At 59.2% G+C, this 17,213-nt stretch overlaps 2 protein-coding genes across 2 annotated transcripts in view; both read right to left on the bottom strand.

Annotated features, from left to right (window-relative positions):
* Positions 1-811, bottom strand: part of LOC107140730 (collagen alpha-1(I) chain) — a 5,729-nt gene extending 4,918 nt beyond the window's left edge. Inside the window, exon 1 of the mRNA XM_048800993.1 lies at positions 380-811. Coding sequence (XP_048656950.1) covers positions 380-811 — 432 coding nt within the window. The remainder of the gene's footprint in view (positions 1-379) is intronic.
* A 12,338-nt stretch (positions 812-13,149) lies between these two features.
* Adprhl1 (ADP-ribosylhydrolase like 1) overlaps positions 13,150-17,213 on the bottom strand; it is a 13,682-nt gene continuing 9,618 nt past the window's right edge. Inside the window, exons 5-7 of the mRNA XM_015484057.2 lie at positions 14,712-14,839; positions 14,420-14,552; positions 13,150-13,526 (exon numbers count right to left, since the gene is read on the bottom strand). Coding sequence (XP_015339543.1) covers positions 13,369-13,526; positions 14,420-14,552; positions 14,712-14,839 — 419 coding nt within the window. The 3' untranslated portion in view covers positions 13,150-13,368. The remainder of the gene's footprint in view (positions 13,527-14,419; positions 14,553-14,711; positions 14,840-17,213) is intronic.

Raw genomic sequence — 17,213 nt, 5'->3', positions numbered from 1 at the left:
AGCTCAGCTGCCAGCAGCCTCCCCCACCTAACCACCCTGGTTCTTCCCCATGCGCATGGAAAAGCCCTCCAGGACACAGCACCTGCTCCACCTCTGGAAGCCAGCAGGGACCGGGTTCCAGGGAGGGAGGCGCCGTGGCAGCCCCTGCCCAGGATTTCAGAGGACCTGAGAGTCCCACCAGGAGTGACAGGAGAGTCCTGTGTGGGCAGGAAGACAGCAAAGGTCCCGAGGCAGAGGCAGCTCCGCCCCTGGGGATTGCCCAGGAAGATGCCCACTATGATTGGGGCAAGAAGAGCCTGGCCCTGTTAGATGAGCCACCCAAGCCCAGTGGCAGAGCCTGCAGGGCCACAGCACCTGGAGGGAAGTTCCCAAGTCCTACAGGGGACAGGAGGGCACCACCAGGGGACGCCTGGGTCTTCTCCAGCAGTTTGTTGATGGTAGCACTCACAAGGCTCCTGCTGGGACCCTGCTTGTCCCTGGAGATGAGCCTGCCCACCTCCCTGGTCCTCTTGAGGTGGTGCTCCCGGCCCGTGCCCATGAACTTGGCCTGTAGGAGCTGGAAGCGGGTGGGCCTCCGGCCGGCCTCCTGAGACGGAGGCGAGCAGCCCCCCGCGTGCCCTGGGTCTGCTGCCCCCGGGGGCCCACCTGCGCGGTCTGTGACGTACGTCAGGAGGCTGCCAAGGAGGGCGCGGGCCCCCTCGTCGCACGTGCGGCTGATCTTCCTCCTCAGGACGTGTGCATCCATGGACGTGTGGCCACCACCGCTCCTGCTGCGCTCAGGCCTGCGGGGAGAAAACTGGTGGTGACCCATTTTATCAGCACTGTCCAGCTTATCTGGAGGACACTGATGGGGAGGCCCACACCCCGAGGGCCTGGCCCAGCAGGAAGAGCTCGGGGTGGGCCGAGGCCGTCCCTGGGTCCTCTCTGGGGTGTCAAGGATGCCCGTGGCTTTTCTTGGCCACAGTCTCCTGTTAATTAGCACTGACTTCTAAGTCTCCTGCTGTGAGGGCTGTGGGAATTCCACACTCATCAACTTCTCCAACACAGTTTGGAAAAACCACTTTGCATATGTAAGGTACTTTTAAATAAAAAAGGTTATATTTTGCTTTTATAAATAGGCCAAAAAAATCAAGTATAAAAATTTATGTTATCTGTGCACACATCTAGCTTTAAATAGGAAAGACGACACCAATGCTGCGTACCTCCTACGTGATCCTGAGTTGCAAGTGTGGAGGACCCGATGGCAGTTACAGCCCTGAGCCTCGGTGGAAGAGAGCCCCTGATGGATGCCCCCACGGGCTCCTGGTAGAATGAGTCGCTGTGGTGGACATGTGTGCCCTAGAGTGTCACAGTGTGGAGGTCAGAGGGCTCCCAGAGAAGCCCCCAGGCTGGAGGGGCCTGCAGGTGAGCTTTGGCACCCACCGCCCCACACCCAGCTGGCTGCAGAGCTGGCTCTTCACAACTCCGCGGCAGCCCCGGACAGGCAGGTCCAGGGCATAGGCACTGAGGCCACTCCTGCTGGCTGTGCCTTTTAGGGAGACGACCAGAGGCTCAGAACAAGGGTTCCAGTCCTGCATAAGGGTCTCCACGGCACCACCCCAATATTAAAAAGCTGAGACGGCCCTGGTGCCTAACACTAGCGCTGCCCAGGGGCCCGGCCATACTCGCTCACAGCAGTGAGCAGCAGAGACTTTGGCCCTGCTGAGACAGACTGCAGAGAAACGTGCAGATTGACAGATTTCACCTTTCTGCTGTTTGTGGAAGCCACAAACAACATCTTTTTAAAAACCTGTTCTGGAGCCAGCCCTGGTGTGATAGGGGAGCGGCCTCGTCCCCTGCTCACCTTTGGACGAGCACATGTGGCTGCAGAGACATGGCCCTGAGACCACCCCGTACTGAGGCAGGATCTCAACGTGGAGCAGAGGGCCCCAGGCTGGCCAGGGCTCTGTCCTCAGGCCCCAGAGGACGCCTCCCTCCCTGACCTGGAGGTGCCAGGCACCAGAGCACAGGCAGGCCTTGGAAGCACAGCCTTTCTTTTTTCTTTTGAGACAAAGACTTTGCCATGTTGCTGGCCAGGAACTGACTTAGGGTCCTCCTGCCTCAGCCTCCTGAGTAGCTGGGCTGTAGGTGACGAGACCACCTCCAGCTCCTGAGGTGTCCAGTGCCACCATAGACCCGAGCAAGCAACAGGGCCAGCCCACCACAGACTGGGCCTCAGTAACTGTGAGCCAAAGTGCACTGTCTTCTACACAGCCGTCCCTCAAAGCGGTTTGTCACAGTGAGGCGACGCAGGCAGGCGACGCGAGGAGTGGAGCGGCCACAGCCACAGTGCTGCCACCGAGCCCCTGACAGAGCCGTCCGGCGCGTCCCATCTCCCCAGGCCTCAGACGGCCACGCGTCTGCAGGGATGCGACCTAGTGAGAGCTCCAGCCTGAATACACAGCAGCCACGTGCCGCGGCTCCGTGACCACAGCGCAGAGGTGACCGCACCCAGGGGGCAGATACCCCCGGACTGGCCCTCGACTGCCCTGGTCATCATCCTGGGTGAGACAGAGGAGCGCAGGCCTCGGGGTGGCTGTGGATAGCTGGTGTCCTGCTTGTGCTTTGCGGGACCTGCTGGCCATGAGCAGGCTGTCGGAGAGGCCGCTCCCCACGGGAGCTCTGTGGGCACATCCCTCCCACATGGTGGGGTCCCTGGGGGGCTGCTCTGGGGGGGGAGGCCACCATCCACTCGAGGAGGCTGGCCTTGCCGGGCATCGCCAGAGAGCCATCTCGGGCTCCCTGACCCAGGAAGGTGTTCGGCTACTGCCCCGGGACCCCCGCCAGTCTCCCAAAGGCAGAGGACCTCAGGTCTGGTGTCGGGCAGTGGTCTCTCAGGGTGTGCACAGCTGCTTTGGCTGAGGCCCCCATGCCACCTCTGCAGGAGACAGTGCTGTGGTCTGTGGCACCCTTGGTAGTGGGCTGGCTCGAGGGTCAGCCAGGTCTCTGCATTTCCCAGGCTGCAGCGGAGACATTGCAGCCTCTAGCTGGTGGCCATTTAGGCACGGCACCTTGGGGTGGCCCCTGGCAGCGTCTCAGCTCTGTCTTTGGCACACCCAGGCACCCGAACCCAGCTCCCCAGAGTCCTCCTCATGTTTTCCCTGCCTCGCTGAGCGGCACCTCCAGCCCCGGGCACACAGGTGGTAGCTACGACCACTCCGTTCCCAGGGAACACGCCCACTTGGCTGCCCCAGCTGAGCTCTGCCGCACCAGCAGCGAGTAGTGTTCTCCCTCCAGAGTCACGGGTCCTCCTGGCCCTCAGTGCACTCACCCTCCAGCCTTCCCAGGGCTCTTGCCCCCTGCACCGGGTCCTGCTGTCTGGCTGCTTCCCTCTGCCCCTTCCTTTCTTCCACAGGAGCCGTCCCTGGCAGCTGTCACAGTGAGGGAAGGCTGACTAGCCCAGTGCTCTGAGAGACGTGACCTGGCCCCGGGTCTGTCCTTCACACACTGGCCATGCGCGCCTTCTCCAAGGCTCTGGTTTCTCAGGACAGCCTCTGTCTCCACCCTGGGTGTGTACACAGGACCCCGCTCAGGGCGTGTCTGTGGCTCTGAAGCCCACACCTTCCAGCCAGGCGCTGTGTGGGCTCGGGGTACCGTCGCCCCTGGGTCGTGGGCCTGAGAACCTCCCACGGGGAGCAGCCAGAGCCAGCCCTCAGCCAAGGGCCCCAGGCTGGGCCACACGTCGTCCTGGGAGGGCTTCCAGGAGCCACAAGCCGACGGAGGTGGGCGGGAGGGCCTCGCTTCCTGGACAGCTGCGGGCAGCCTCACCTGGTGGCAGGAGACCCCAGGATTGAAGCCCTCAGGGAGTGTGCGGCCACACAGTGCTGGCCTGCGGGGTGGCTGGGCTATTTCAAGCATCTTGCTGACTTCTCAGGTTGAGTCATTAGGACAACAGCCAGGCTGACAGCACACTGTGGGGACATTCTGGCGGCCTGAGTCAGGGCCCTGAGGCCCAGCCACGCAGGTTGGTGATCTGCCCCTCCTGAGTTCCTCTCTGATGAGGCAGCTGTGCCCTCCCACCTGCGCCCCAGAAGCAGGGCTGGGCTGCACGCGGAGGCCCAGGCGCGGCGCCTCTCCCACACGCCCATCCACCGGCACCCAACTGCACCCCTATGTGGTGGAGTGAGCGCCACTTGTTTGGACTGGACTTGATGAGTGTCCTTTTTGGCCATGGGAGTCATGTGGCTCTGAGGCTGCGTGGCCTTTGACCGAGGCCATCTAAGACAGTGGTAAAGTCAGCCGGGCTCTGCCTAGCCGCCAGCCCCCATAGAGCAGACAGGTGGCTCCCCTCCGGCTGTCAGCCCAACTCCCCGGGGGACACAGCAGCAGGCTTCCTTGGTCAGCCCGGGGGGGGGGGGGGGGGNGGGGGGGGGGGGGGGCGGAGCTCCAGAAAGTTCCGATGATTTCACCATCCTCCAAGAGACGGCGGGTCAGGTGCTGTGCTGAGATTTATGGACAGGGATTCGGGGATTAGGCCAGTGCCTTGAGTTCTTTTCTGGTGAGCAGGCCAGGCCTCGTGCCTGTCAAGGTACCTCAGCCCAGGCCCTGCGGCAGGAGGACGGTCATTCACAGAGGCGTAAGATGGTGCTGTCGGCCGTGACGACCCCCTTAGTGAGTTGCTCATGCTTAACGACTGTTACTGGCCCAGAGACTCCTTCCTGTGGTCTCCACTAACCTGTGCTCTGGCCACCCACACCACTGCTGGGCAGGGCTCCTTCCCCTGCAGGCCACCTCCCTGGTCCACAGGCCCAGCTCCTGCCCACACCTTCTGGTGACCAGCAGCTGATGGCCGTCCATGGACTCCTTGAGCCCAGCTCATCCCCAGGGCCTCTGTACCAGTCCCTCCACCTCAGCACATCTGCCCCTTCAGGCCACGGCTCCCATGTCCTCTCCTGGGGGGTCGCAGAGCCTACGACCATGGCTGATCTCTAGCACATGACTGGGTGGCCACGGTCACAACACCAGCCACTTCCTGAGACTGCTGTGATTTCAAAGGAGTGAAACTGCATCTCTCGGGGCCACTAGAGTGCAGGCTGCAGGTGGGCAGGGGCGTGTCTCCTTCTCCAGGTCACCCCAGGGCCCACGCATGTCTGGCCAGAGCAGTAGATGCCTGGGGACGGGGAACAAGCCCTCCTTGGATGCCTGGCTGGAAACCGGCCGCCCTTCCCACCCTCTGCCCTGCCTCTCCCTCGACCTCCCTGCTCCTGTGGCCTGCACTGGAACACTCCAGAGCCCTTACTGGAGGGTGGGACAGCTCGTGAGGCCCACAGCTGCCCACAGGCTCCTTGCCCCGCAGTGGCCAGCAGACAGCCTGAGCCTGTTCACCACGTTCCTCAGGCACACGGGCCAGCTGCAGACCAGCCAGGGTGGACGGAACCCACCCCTGCAGGTCGACATAAACATGGCATACCACGACGTTCCTGATTTAGGCAGCTCCGGCTGGCGGGAGAGGGCGTCTAAAACAAGAGGACTGAGAAGCCACCCTTGGACACGCCCAGCTCCGCACACCCACCCCAGGTGCCATCAGCTTCCACCAGTCTGTGGTCCCCACCACGGACTGTCCTGCACCAGGGTCCTGACTTCCCCTCCGGCTGTCAATGGCCATGCTGGGGCCTCTAGATCCTGCGCCCCCCCCAGGGAGCAGCCGTCTGTCCCGTCCCCTCAGGTCTCAGGGGAGCTTGGGGCAGGCTCTGCACACAGCTTCCACTGCAGCACACCACGGTGTCCTCAGGCCACTCAGGTGTACCCTGGCTCCCATGACAGGCCACCTTGCTGCCACTGCCTGTCCCTCCCAGGACAAGCTGTGGGGCGGCTCTCTGCCCACATGCACTGCCTCTCCCCATCTGTGGGGACCAAAGTTGTCCTGCCCTACTGTCTGCTCGTCTGTCCCTCCGTCCCCTTGAGCCCAGCCAAGGACGTGCTGGGGGGGACAGTCCTGTCCTGGCACATCTGCCCTTGCACTGTCCATATAATGGTGTCCATGCCCCTTCCTCAAGCTGTGAACTCGGCTTCATCTCACCTGGAGGCAGTGACCCCGTGTTTGCTCTCTGGGCTGCCTCCTCCCGGTGTGCCCCCACCAGCCACGCAGGCCTCTCTGCTCTACCCTGGCTCACTGCCCCTCAGCTCCCGCCCGGGGCAGGAACAGCCTCTGCCTTCCTCCACAGCCTCTCCCTTGGACACTGACTGACTTCCAGCTTTCCCTGGGCTCCCCTGGGTCCTCCCTGGTCACTCTGGAGGGACAGTGTCGCCTCTGGGGCTGCCTCACTCTCTCTACATGGTCCCGCTTGGTCAGCTCAGCTTTGGACAGTTTCAGTGCCCCGTTGGGTCTTGACAGAACACGCCCAAGGGGTGTCCCCCAAGGACTGTCCCCCCTCTAGCACCGTCCACAGATCAACGCCCACTGGCCTCCAAGCCCTGTCCTCTCCTTAGGGACCCACTGGCAGGTTCCCACTGAGCATCTGCCAAGTTCTTCCAAAAGGAGAGGGGATCCCTGGCTGTGGGGTGCTCACCTGTGGTCCCCGCAACTCAGGGGGCTGAGGCCGGAGAAGTGCAAGTTCAAAGGCAGCCTCGGCAATTTAGCAAGGCCCTAAGTAATTTTGTAAGACCTGACTCAAAGTAAAGAATAAAAAGGGCTGGAGATATGGCTCAGTGGTTAAGCACCTCTGGGTTCAAATCCCAGTACAAAAAAGGAAAAACAGAGGTGATCTAGGCTTATTAGTTATTTTTATAAATAATACAGTTTTTAAATGGATTGGCTTTGTTTTGGGGGGTTTTCCTGGTGCTGGGGGAGAACCTAGGGCCTGTGTATGCTAGGCACCTGCTACACCACTGAGTCACACCCACCTCCGGTCAGATTGGTTTTAAACAAGGTTCCCAATATTTTACAAGTAAATCTGAAACTAGATCTGTGACTATGGGACATCTAATCCATGAGATAAAGTGCTTTCTAAAAGCCAGGACGATGGGGCAGAGTTGGGATCCTGGGTGAGTGGCTGTGAGGGGCACAGCCGCTCCACCTGGTGTTGGTCAGAGTGTGAGTGCACTCCAGAGAGACCTTCAAGTAAAGCCAGGTGACAGCTGTCTGTTACCTGTGATTGCTGTAGCTAGGTGTCTGACAGCTGCACCTGCTGTTCAGGCAACCTGCAGGTCCACTTCCTTAAGGACATCATGCTGAAGACTGACACCCCAGGCTCTGGCACCTGCGCCCATGTGCGCGGCACCCTGAGTGGCAGAGGGTGTCTGCTCAGCTGGGGAGAGTCTGCAGCCCTGGTTTTGGCCCCTTCGTCATGCACAGGAGATGGGCGGGAGGGTCGGGGCAGCCAGAGCTGCATGGCGAACCTGACATGAGCCAGGAGAGGGCAGGCAGGACAGCTGGCCACTGCATCACATGCATCGAGACGCATCAGACTGTGTCCCCTGCAGAGAGCACCCAGGGCTGTGCCAGCACACTCCTGGCTGGAGAGGACTTCTGGTGACGGTCCAGCACTGCACCACCTCCACCAAAACCCTGCTGTGTTCACTGGTTTCCAGTGAGCCACGGGACACAGGGTGTGTGGCTTATCCTCAAATGGTTCAGAAAAAGTGCACGTGTGTCTGCACGGTGCTGGCTTGTGTCTGTGCCTCAGTGTGTCCACATGCACATCTGTGGGTCTGCATGTGTCTGTCTCCTGTGGCTGAGGGTATGTCTGTGTGTCTGCATGCATTGTGTGTGTCTGTGTCTGCATCTGTGTCTGCATGTGTCTCTGTGTGTGCCTGCAAGTGTGTGTGTCTGCATGCATCTGTGTGTCTGCATCTGCATGTCTATGAATGTCTGTGTGTCTGTGTCTCTGCATGAGTCTGTGTGTCTGCGTCTGCATGTCTGTGAATGTCTGTGTGTCTGCATGAGTCTGTGTGTCTATATGTGTCTGTGTGTGCAAGTGTCTGCGTATCTGTGCATGTGTCTCTGTGTCTGTTTTTATACGTCTGCATGTGTCTATGCATGTCTGTGTGTCTGCATGAGTCTGTGTGTCTGTGTGTGCATGTGTGCGTATCTGTGCATGTGTCTCTGTGTCTGTGTCTGCATGTGTCTATGCATTTCTGTGTGTCTGAGTCTGCGTGTCTGTGTGTCTGCATGTCTGTGCCTGTGTCTGTGTGTTTGCACGTTTGTCTGCGCGTCTGTGTGTCTGCGCGCCTCTGTCTGTGTGTCTGTGCGACTCTGTGAGTCTGTGCCTATGTCTGTGTGTGCCTGTGTCTGTGTGTCTGTGTGTGTCTGCATGTTTGTGTGTGTCTCTGTGTGTCTGTGTGTCCATAAGTGTCTGTGCGTGTATCTGTGAGTGTGTGTCTGCGTGTCTCTGTGTGAACACACAGGTGTGGGGAGAGAGAAGACCGTGGCAGGTGTGGCCAGTGTGGAGCTGGATGGGGTACCTGGGAGTCTGCTCGCTCTTCTTCAGACTTCTCTGTCTGTTGGAAAGCGCTTCATTAAAATGGAAGAGGAAGATGGTGAAGACACAGTGTCACGTGTCCCAAGGAAGGTGCTGGCAGGGACTCCCTGGCCCATGCTGGGGGGGGATCTGTGGGCTGGACACGCTCCTCCTGGCCCACCAGGCCTTGCTGAGAAGCCCCAGGTAAGAGCAGGTGGGTGGGGTGGCTCAGGCGCGAAGTGCTGCTGTGGTCCTGCGTCCTGTCTGTGCTGTGCTAAGCCGTGAGACCGTGGGGGCCAGCTGACCTTGAGCTGATTTCCCACCACAGCCCAACCTGGAGCATGGGGTGCAGCCTGGGAGGGGGGCTCTGGGCATAGCCCTGCCAGGGGAAGGAAGGGGCTGAAGCTCCCTTCATGGGCTGCTTCGCTCTGGCCAGAGCCTGGAACCTGAGTCCTGGCTCTGTTGCCCAGGGGCTGCACAAGAGTCCACTAGTCCTCACCTCTAGGGATGAAGCCCTGATGAGTGGCCATGCCCCCCAGCAGAGCGCGGCTCAGGAAGGCAGACATGCTCACAGCTGACTCACTGCTGCTGTCCAGGGCTGCAGTGCCAGGGCCTCTGCGGAACAGCAGGGGGTTCTGCCCACTGCTGCACCAGTACCTTTTTCTTCGTTTTTGATTTGGGTTTTTGTACTGGGGATTGGACCCAGGGGTGGTCCACCTCGTCCTCCTGCCTCAGCCTCCCTGGTGGCCAGGGTCGCAGACATGGCCATGCACTGGCGCAGCAGTGTCCTTTTCAGAGTCTAGTCTTGTCAGCCTCCCCTCTGAGGGGCCTGTCCCCTCCAGATCTGTCCCTCTGCCTGTCAGAAGGGGCTGACAGTGTCTGCCACACCTACCTCCGATCTGGCTTTCAGATATCAAACCCTTGGAAAAAATCATTTTAAATACAAATGAAGAGTCTCTTAACCAAAGAGTCTGAGTACATGATGAAATTCCAACTCCTGTCCCCCTGATGGGCCCTCTCACCTGCTCAGTCTCAGCATGGGCCTCTGCCAAGGAACCATGGGCCAGGCCATGTGTGGCCTGAGGACAGAGATGGCTGCCAGAGTCCAGGTCTCTCCTGAGGGACATCTTTCCCAGTAACCTCAGCCCTCTCTGTCCCTAGTCCCAGCTTCTGCTCATCCCCATGTCCCCCCCGTCCTGGATTTGGGTGAGAACGGTCACATTCAGGACCCACTCCTGCCTGAGAGTCATCCCGCACTGCCATTAGGAGGAAAGGCATTGACCCCCAGGCACCCAGTGCATGGGTGGGGCTCCCCGGGCACAAGTGCTGCTGGCATGGCACGCACTGTTCCTCATGTGCCTTGGAGAAACTGAGAGATCATCACCTGAACCGCGAGCCACCACTTCAGAAATACCAGAGGAAAGCCACGTCCCAGGATGAACAGGGCCTCGCTGTGCTGAGGGCAGATAGCACTTTGTTTTCCCAGGAAACGGGAGCAACATTAGAAAAGCCACAAAGGACAGACTTTAGGAGTGCTCTTTAGGAAGTGGAAACGCGGAAGCTCCAACAAAGGTTGAGCACATAAATGAGGACACTCGGGCTGGGGATGTGGCTCAAGCGGTAGTGCGCTCGCCTGGCATGTGTGCAGCCCAGGTTCGATCCTCAGCACCACATACAAACAGGGATGTTGTGTCGGCCGAAAACTAAAGAGTAAATATTAAAATTTCTTTAAAAAAAATAAATAAATGAGGACACTCGCATCACGGAGACGGAGGTGAATGGAGGAGACGCAGGTACAGAGAAAGTAGGCAGGAGGCAGAGATGACAGGCAGGTCATAGAGAGATGATTGACAGGTGGTAGGTAAATACTGGTACAGACAGAGGTAGAGAGGTGATTGACAGGTGGTAGTAGATACTGGTACAGACAGAGGTAGAGAGATGATTGATAGGATGTAGATAGATACTGGTACAGAAAGAGGTAGAGAGATGATTGACAGGTGGTAGGTAGATACAGGTACAGACAGAGGTAGAGAGATGATTGACAGGTGGTAGGTAGATACAGGTCAGACAGAGGTAGAGAGATGATTGACAGGTGGTAGGTAGATACAGGTCAGACAGAGGTAGAGAGACGGGAGGCGGGGCATAGATGATTGATACAGGTACAGAGGCAGACAGATGGGAGGTAGGTATGTAGAAGATGATCAATAGGTAATAGGTATAGGTAGTTTTGGACAGATGACAGGTAGATAGGAGGTAGATAGGTAATTGAAAGATGATAGGTAAACAGGATAAGAAACTTAGGAAATATTAAAATAAACTCAGGGGCTGGGGTTGTGGCTCCGTGGTAGAGCGCTTGTCTCATATGTGTGAGGCCCTCGGTTTGATTCTCAGTGCCTCATATAAATAAATGAATAAAATAAAGGTCCATCAACATCTAAAAAAGAAAAACTCAGTTTAGCTGGGTGAGGTGGCACACGCCTGTGATCTCAGCAGCCTGGGAGGCTGAGGCAGGAGGATCAGGAGTTCAAAGCCAGCCTCAGCAACTTAGTGAGGACCTAAGCAACTTTGGGAGACCCTGTCTCTAAATAAAATACAAAAAAGTGGGCTGGGGCTGTAGCTCCGTGGTAGAACACTTGCCTCACACATGTGAGACACTGGGTTCAATGCTCAGCACCACATAAAAATAAACAAATAAAGATACTATGTCCATCTACAACTAAAAAATATGAAAAAATAATAATAAGAGCTGGAGTTGTGGCTCAGAGGTGGAGCGCTTGCCTTGAACGTGTAAGGCACTGGGTTCGATTCTCAGCACCCATATGCATGAATGAATAAAATAAAGGTCCGTGAACAACTAAAAGAAAATTAAAAAAATAATAAAATAAAGTACTGGGGATGTGGCTCAGTTGTTAAATGCCCCTAGGTTCCACCCCTGGTGTAGAAGGGAAAAAAATAACCCAACAACCTCTCAGCTTAGCAGGGTCTCTGGTGCCTGCCTGTAATCCCAGATATGCAGGAGTAAGGCAGGAGGATGGCGAGTTCAAGGCCAGCCTGACAACTTAGTGAGACTCTGTCTCAAAATAAAATATGTGGCTCAGAGGTGGAGCGCTTGCCTCGCACATGGAGTCACTGGGTCACACTTCAGCACCACATGAAAAGGAAACAAGTAAAATAAAGATATTGTGTCCGTCTAAAAAGTTAGTGGCAAACCCAGAGCAAACTGTCATGCCTGGTGCACGCCCATCGTGGAGAGAGGCCACGCGTGCTATTGGGCAGGCACAGGGACCCAAGCAGCCTCCCACTTGCCCGTCAGCAGCAGCCGGCCTGCAGCCAGCTGTGTGCACCTCTTGCCTTATAATAAAAACCAAGCCAGTGAGCGCTCAGTTTCTAAAAATTGGGAAGACACGGTACGCACCTCCCTGCTCCCTGTGGTTTTACGTCTCAACGTCTGCATTTACTCGTTAAAGGAGGACGAAACTGGAAAAACGTGCTGTGGTGTTTGAGGATCTTATTTAGCCTAACATTCCAACGTGGGATCAGCTTTTAAGCAGACTGCTTTCTGATCTCACCACAGGTTGGTCTCCCTTGTGCGCCCTCGTCCTGACAGCCGTCCTCTGCTGGAGGTGAGGGGGAAGGCCCCTGTAGAGGCGAGACCTGCCTTTCTGACTGACTGAAAGCACACCAGTCCCAGCCCCCATTCAGAAACAGCCTGTGCAGACAGGGCTGCTGCCCAGTGTGGTCTCACAGGCTCCTTGACCACGCCTATGCTCCTCTGGGATGTGCGAGCCGGGCCACTGCTGAGAAGCCACCCCAGCCCTAGTAGGGCCCTCCACCAGGGCGCAGGGAGGGCCAGATGCCTGGAGCCAGATGCATCTCCAGGAAGCCCTGCAGCCCCCTGAGCCTGGGAGGCGGGGCCCTCACCAGTAGCCACTGTCCAGATGTCTGCTGGACATACAGCCTGGGGACACCACGTACTGTCCAAACTACCCACAGAAGGAGACAGTGCCCACAGCCCAGGTTGCCCTCTGGGCTCGGCCACCTTCCCGCACGGCGAGCTCCCCGCCCTGGTGCTCTGCAGCGCGGTCGGCACCCTGGCCGGTGCGCACCCCGAGGGGCAGCTCTCCTCAGAGACAAGCGCCTCAAGCCAAGGACAGCACGGCCACCAAGACAGGCCCAGCCAAGGGCCGAGCTCAGCCCACCACCGAGCGCTGCTCTACTCACACCTGATGCTGCTTGGAGAAAGTCACATCCAGGGTCACCTCAGCAACAGGAGCAAGTGTCCCCTCAGGCCCCAGCAGTGCCCCGGCGACCCCCCAGGGAGCAGGGCTGCAGGGGCTGGGGACCTTCTGTGGGAAGCCTGGCAGGCAGACCCACAGAGGGCACTGCTCCCTGGCCCTCTCGGCCACGTGTTCCCAGAGGCACTGACCTCAGAGGCCCAGTGTGGCTACGCACTTGGCTGGGGAGGTGAGGCAAGAGCTTCTGCCACCAGAAGGCGCCCAGAGCCCGGAGGCCCCACCGTGAGGACACGGAGCCTCTGTCTGCCTGGGGAGGTGACTCTCCAGGAGCCTGAGGTGGTGCAGGAGTGCAGCCATCAAACAAGTGTCCAGCAGTAGAAAGGAAAAGCTGTTCTCAGATGGAGCACCACTGCATACACTGTGTTGGCATGAGGGAGCAGACGGTACTGTCTGGGCAGCAGAATAAACACCAGCTGTCCAGGGCACGCAGGGGACACTGTATTGGAGGTGCCCGTGCAGCAGGCTGAGCCCCATCAGCAGTGCTCTGGGTGAGCAGGGTGTGGGAGCCACCTCCAGATGGGCAACATGGGTCAGGTGGCAGGTGGACACTGTAGCTGGAGGGGAAGCAGGTGTGGGCCACCCTCCCGCTGGGGGGCTACTTGCTGCTGGGGCCCCGGGAGGCAGTGGCAGAAGGTTTACTTCTCCTCTGTGGACAGGCGGTGGAGGGCGGCGCCCACGCTCTCCAGTCTGGGCTTGTGCTCCAGCTCCTGGTACAAGCCCCTGGGCACCGCGTCCAGCCCGTGCAGCAGTCCGAACAGGCAGCCGGCGATGGCCCCGGTGGCCCCACTTTCACCTGGAAGGGCACACACAGGTGTGTCACTCCCCAGGCCCTGCTCCTCCCAGGGCCCTCCTTCAGGAGTGGACAAGGTTCTGGTCCCGCACAGAGCTTTCTGCTCTGGCCACCCCCATCACGGAGAGGTGCACTTGCCATGGGGCTGGGTTGGGGGGACCACAGGGGCCAGGACCCCTGGAGGTGGGCCCCTGTGGGCCACTTCCTCTCTGGCTCTGCCGGATGCCCTGGCCCAGGCTGGCCCCCTTCACCCACCCCCCAGCTGTCCACTCTGGTGCTGCAGACACAAGCCCGAGGACACTCGGCCTGCACTCAGTCCCCGGGCAGCAGTGGTTCCTTCTGTCTGCACAGCGGCTCAGCCCAGCCCTCAGGGCTCTGCGGGCGACTCTCGCCTGTCCCCACAGCCCCTGCTTCTCCTGGGCTGGGTGCCCAGCTGGGTCCTGGCTCCTCTGGAGCCCACAGGCCAGGCAGCACCGGCTCCTCCGCAGTGGGAGAAAGCGTGCCCAGCCCCAGGGCAACACAGTGAGCGACACGTGTCTTTCTCCTTGGGGTCACCACACAGTCCCAGGTATGGGTGCTGTCTGGAGAAATGGAGCAAGCTCCTCTGGCCAGGGCCTGACCGCCCAGCGCAGGCCAGGACTGCACAGAGCTGCAGAGGTACAGGACGGCAGAGCCTCAGGTGGGCCCCAACACAGCCTGCAGCTCTGAAACCAGCAGCAGCAAGAGGGGCCCCGACACGCCGGCCACAGCCCTCCTGACAGCGGCCGCCCCAGAGCAGGCGCCTGTGGCCTCTGTGCTTGCCGGTGTGCAGGTGGCAGAGGCCTCCCGAGGGGCCCCACGGTGGGCCCAGTATCTATGGCCTTGGGGCTCCTGCGAAGGCCCAGCCGGGGGCTCACCTCCGTGGAGCATGGCCCGCTGGCACAGCTCCGTCCAGCTGCTGCCTGCCGCGAGGAGGGCGTCGTAGGCTATCATGGGGGCATCGTGGCCTCGCCGTCCCCCTCGGCCTTCCGAGCTCCACTTCTTGTAGGTCTGAAGAGGGCCGGGGTTGGGGCATGAGCACAGGTGGAACCGTCAACGCCTCCCTCCCACGGGCAGCCACCCTCCCACCGGCAGCCACCCGCCCACCAGCTGCTGTGCCCTGCTGAGTGCAGCCACCATGAGGTGCGTCCCAGCAGGGGCAGGACTTGCCTTGTCTCTCTCCTCCGCATCATAGTTCTCAGGAAAGGTGGCTTCATTTCCCGAGTCCTCACTGATCTTTCTCTCCTCCAAGTAAAACTGCCACTTGGCTTCAAAGTAGAACCAGTGCTCCTGGTACTCTAGACGGAAGCACAGGTGAGTGGCCACTGGCCGTGGGCAGGAGGAGGGAGCAGCGTGCCCTCCCAGGAGCAGGTGTGTGGACAGGGACTCCCTGCCCTGAGAGCTGGGAACAGGCAGCAGCTGCAGAGCTGCTCAGGGTCCCCTGTCCAGGTTCTGGGCCTGCACCGTGTAGGACTTAGCTAGTGCTGCGTGGGAGCCCTCCGGGAAAACTAGCCCCAGGTGTGTTGGGGCAACTTTTGGTCAGTTTGGTGAGGAGGACACTGTCTTGGCCAAGACCCCCAGCTGCACACCTCAGAGACCACACAGGGCCACTTCTAGAGCTCAGAGGGGCAGCAGGCAGAAGACCCTGAGGCTCTGCCCCTTCCCCTGCTGCTCCAGGCCAGAGCCTGTCTAGCCACCTCAGTCCCCTCCTCGTGGCTGGAGGCCCCCAGGACACCAGCCATGTTGGCCCTTAGGGACTGCTAAGGCCCACGGACACTACTGGGGTGGACACAGATCCTTGGCCTGTCCAGAAATGGGGAGCAGAGCAGAGATGGAGAAACCCCTCCTGCCACCCTCCTGGCCGCAGGACAGGTCCTTGGTCAGCACCTGGGAAGGAACAGCAAACACATGGGCATAGACCAGCAGAGCCCTTCCAACTCCAGCTATAAAGCCAGGGGACATCTCTGGTGAGCCTTGCAGAACTTAGTTCTCTGCAGTGACATTGGGGCCTGTTGGGTTCTTGTCAAAGAAACCATAAATGTCGGGTCAAGCAGGCTTACGGTCAGACCCACAGGCCTGTTTCTGGACCGTCAGTACCCACAAGAAAGAGGTGTCCAAACCACCTGGCTGATCCCTGTGCCCTGGAGCCTCAGGGTGTGGGTGGACCTGCCGCAGTCTGGCTGGGCACAAAATCACGAGCCACTCACACCTTGTAGATTCAAACAGCAACTCTTTATTCTCGAACTCACCCCGGCACTCTACACGCACGTTCGTTCTGGGCAAAATCCACCCACTCCACCGGGCTCTGAATCCCAAATACTCTCTGAATCCCGCGAGAACTCAAGGAGTGGGCGCGCCTGAGGCAGCAGGATACGCCCTATTCCCAGCAGGGTACACCTTAAACCTGGAACCGCCCTAAACCCAAGGAGCGGGACACTCCCTAATCCCAGCAGGATACACCCTAAACCTGGATCCGCCCTGGTCCTTGAGCAAGGTCACCTTGCATGCAATGTCACTGCAAATGACCTGGGTCATGCCATGCATCATACCTACTTGGCAATGGCTCTCAGCATGGACCACTGTCCAGCACACGCAGAAGCGGGGGGCACTGCCAGGAAGGGCAGAGGCAGGGCTGCAGGGCCGCACACTGAAAGGGGTCAGCTCGTGCCCACTGCACAAGGGAACCCACCCATGGACAAGGCCCACTGTGTTGCCCTGCACAGGGGACAGCAGAGGAGCTGAGAACCACGTCTTAAGTCACAGAAGCAGAACTAGCCATGGCACTGGCCACGTGCCTGCAACTGCCCTAGAGTCGGGCTCACTGGAGCCAAGCCACACAGAGGGCGCCTCACAACTGAGGGAGGTGGGCACAGAGCCTTGCCACTGCCGGAGCTGACCATCCCGCAGGGCCCTGGCACCACACTCAGCTCTCCTCTCCTCTGCCCCAGGACCCCAGCCCTAGGCTGTCCCCTCCTCTCCCCTCCTCTCCTCTCCCTCAGGGCCCCTGGCCCCATGCACTCCCCTCCCCTCCCCTCCCCTCCCCCAGGACCCCTTCATTCCTGCTTGGCTTCCGGTCTTCCTCACCTGCAAACCATTTCCTGCCCGGCAACCACAGGGGTCTCTGTGAGCAGATCACACCTTCCCCTGTGTTAAAGTCTTGTGCTAGCACTTTTCAAAAGTGAGCATGCATCTGAGCCACCTGGAGGGGCTGGTAAGGGCACAGACTGCAGGACCCCATGCCCAGATTTGGGAGGAGGAGCAGCAATGTGCTTTTCTACCCTGATCTGGCTGCCTATGCTTAGAGACCTCCCTGCCCAGGCTTCCCTGACACTGTCACTGTTGGGTTGAAGTGCATGCAGCTTTGCAAGGCCTTTAGGGACATGCCATCTGTTTACCCTATCAGCCTCATCCCTCACCCTGCCTTTTTGAATCTGCCTGCCAGCCATTCTACAGAGTTGCAGTTTTTCATGGAGGCCTGAGTGCTCTCCCTCTGGCCTCTGGGCCTTTGCATGTGCTTCTCTCTTGGTCTGGACTATCTACAGCCCTTGCTCCCCGCCCCTGACCTGGCTGGCTCTTTTCTACCTTCCTGTCTGTTCTCGTCACTTCTTCAGTAAGGTTGTCTTGATTGTGTACCCACCCCCAAGACTGTGTCACCCCCCAGGGCTTATACAC

Source organism: Marmota marmota, unplaced genomic scaffold (assembly GCF_001458135.2).
Source record: "Marmota marmota marmota unplaced genomic scaffold, marMar, whole genome shotgun sequence".
Classification (NCBI taxonomy): domain Eukaryota; kingdom Metazoa; phylum Chordata; class Mammalia; order Rodentia; family Sciuridae; genus Marmota; species Marmota marmota.
The sequence above is the reverse complement of the archived record's forward strand: the minus strand, read 5'-3'. Positions and strand labels throughout refer to the sequence as shown.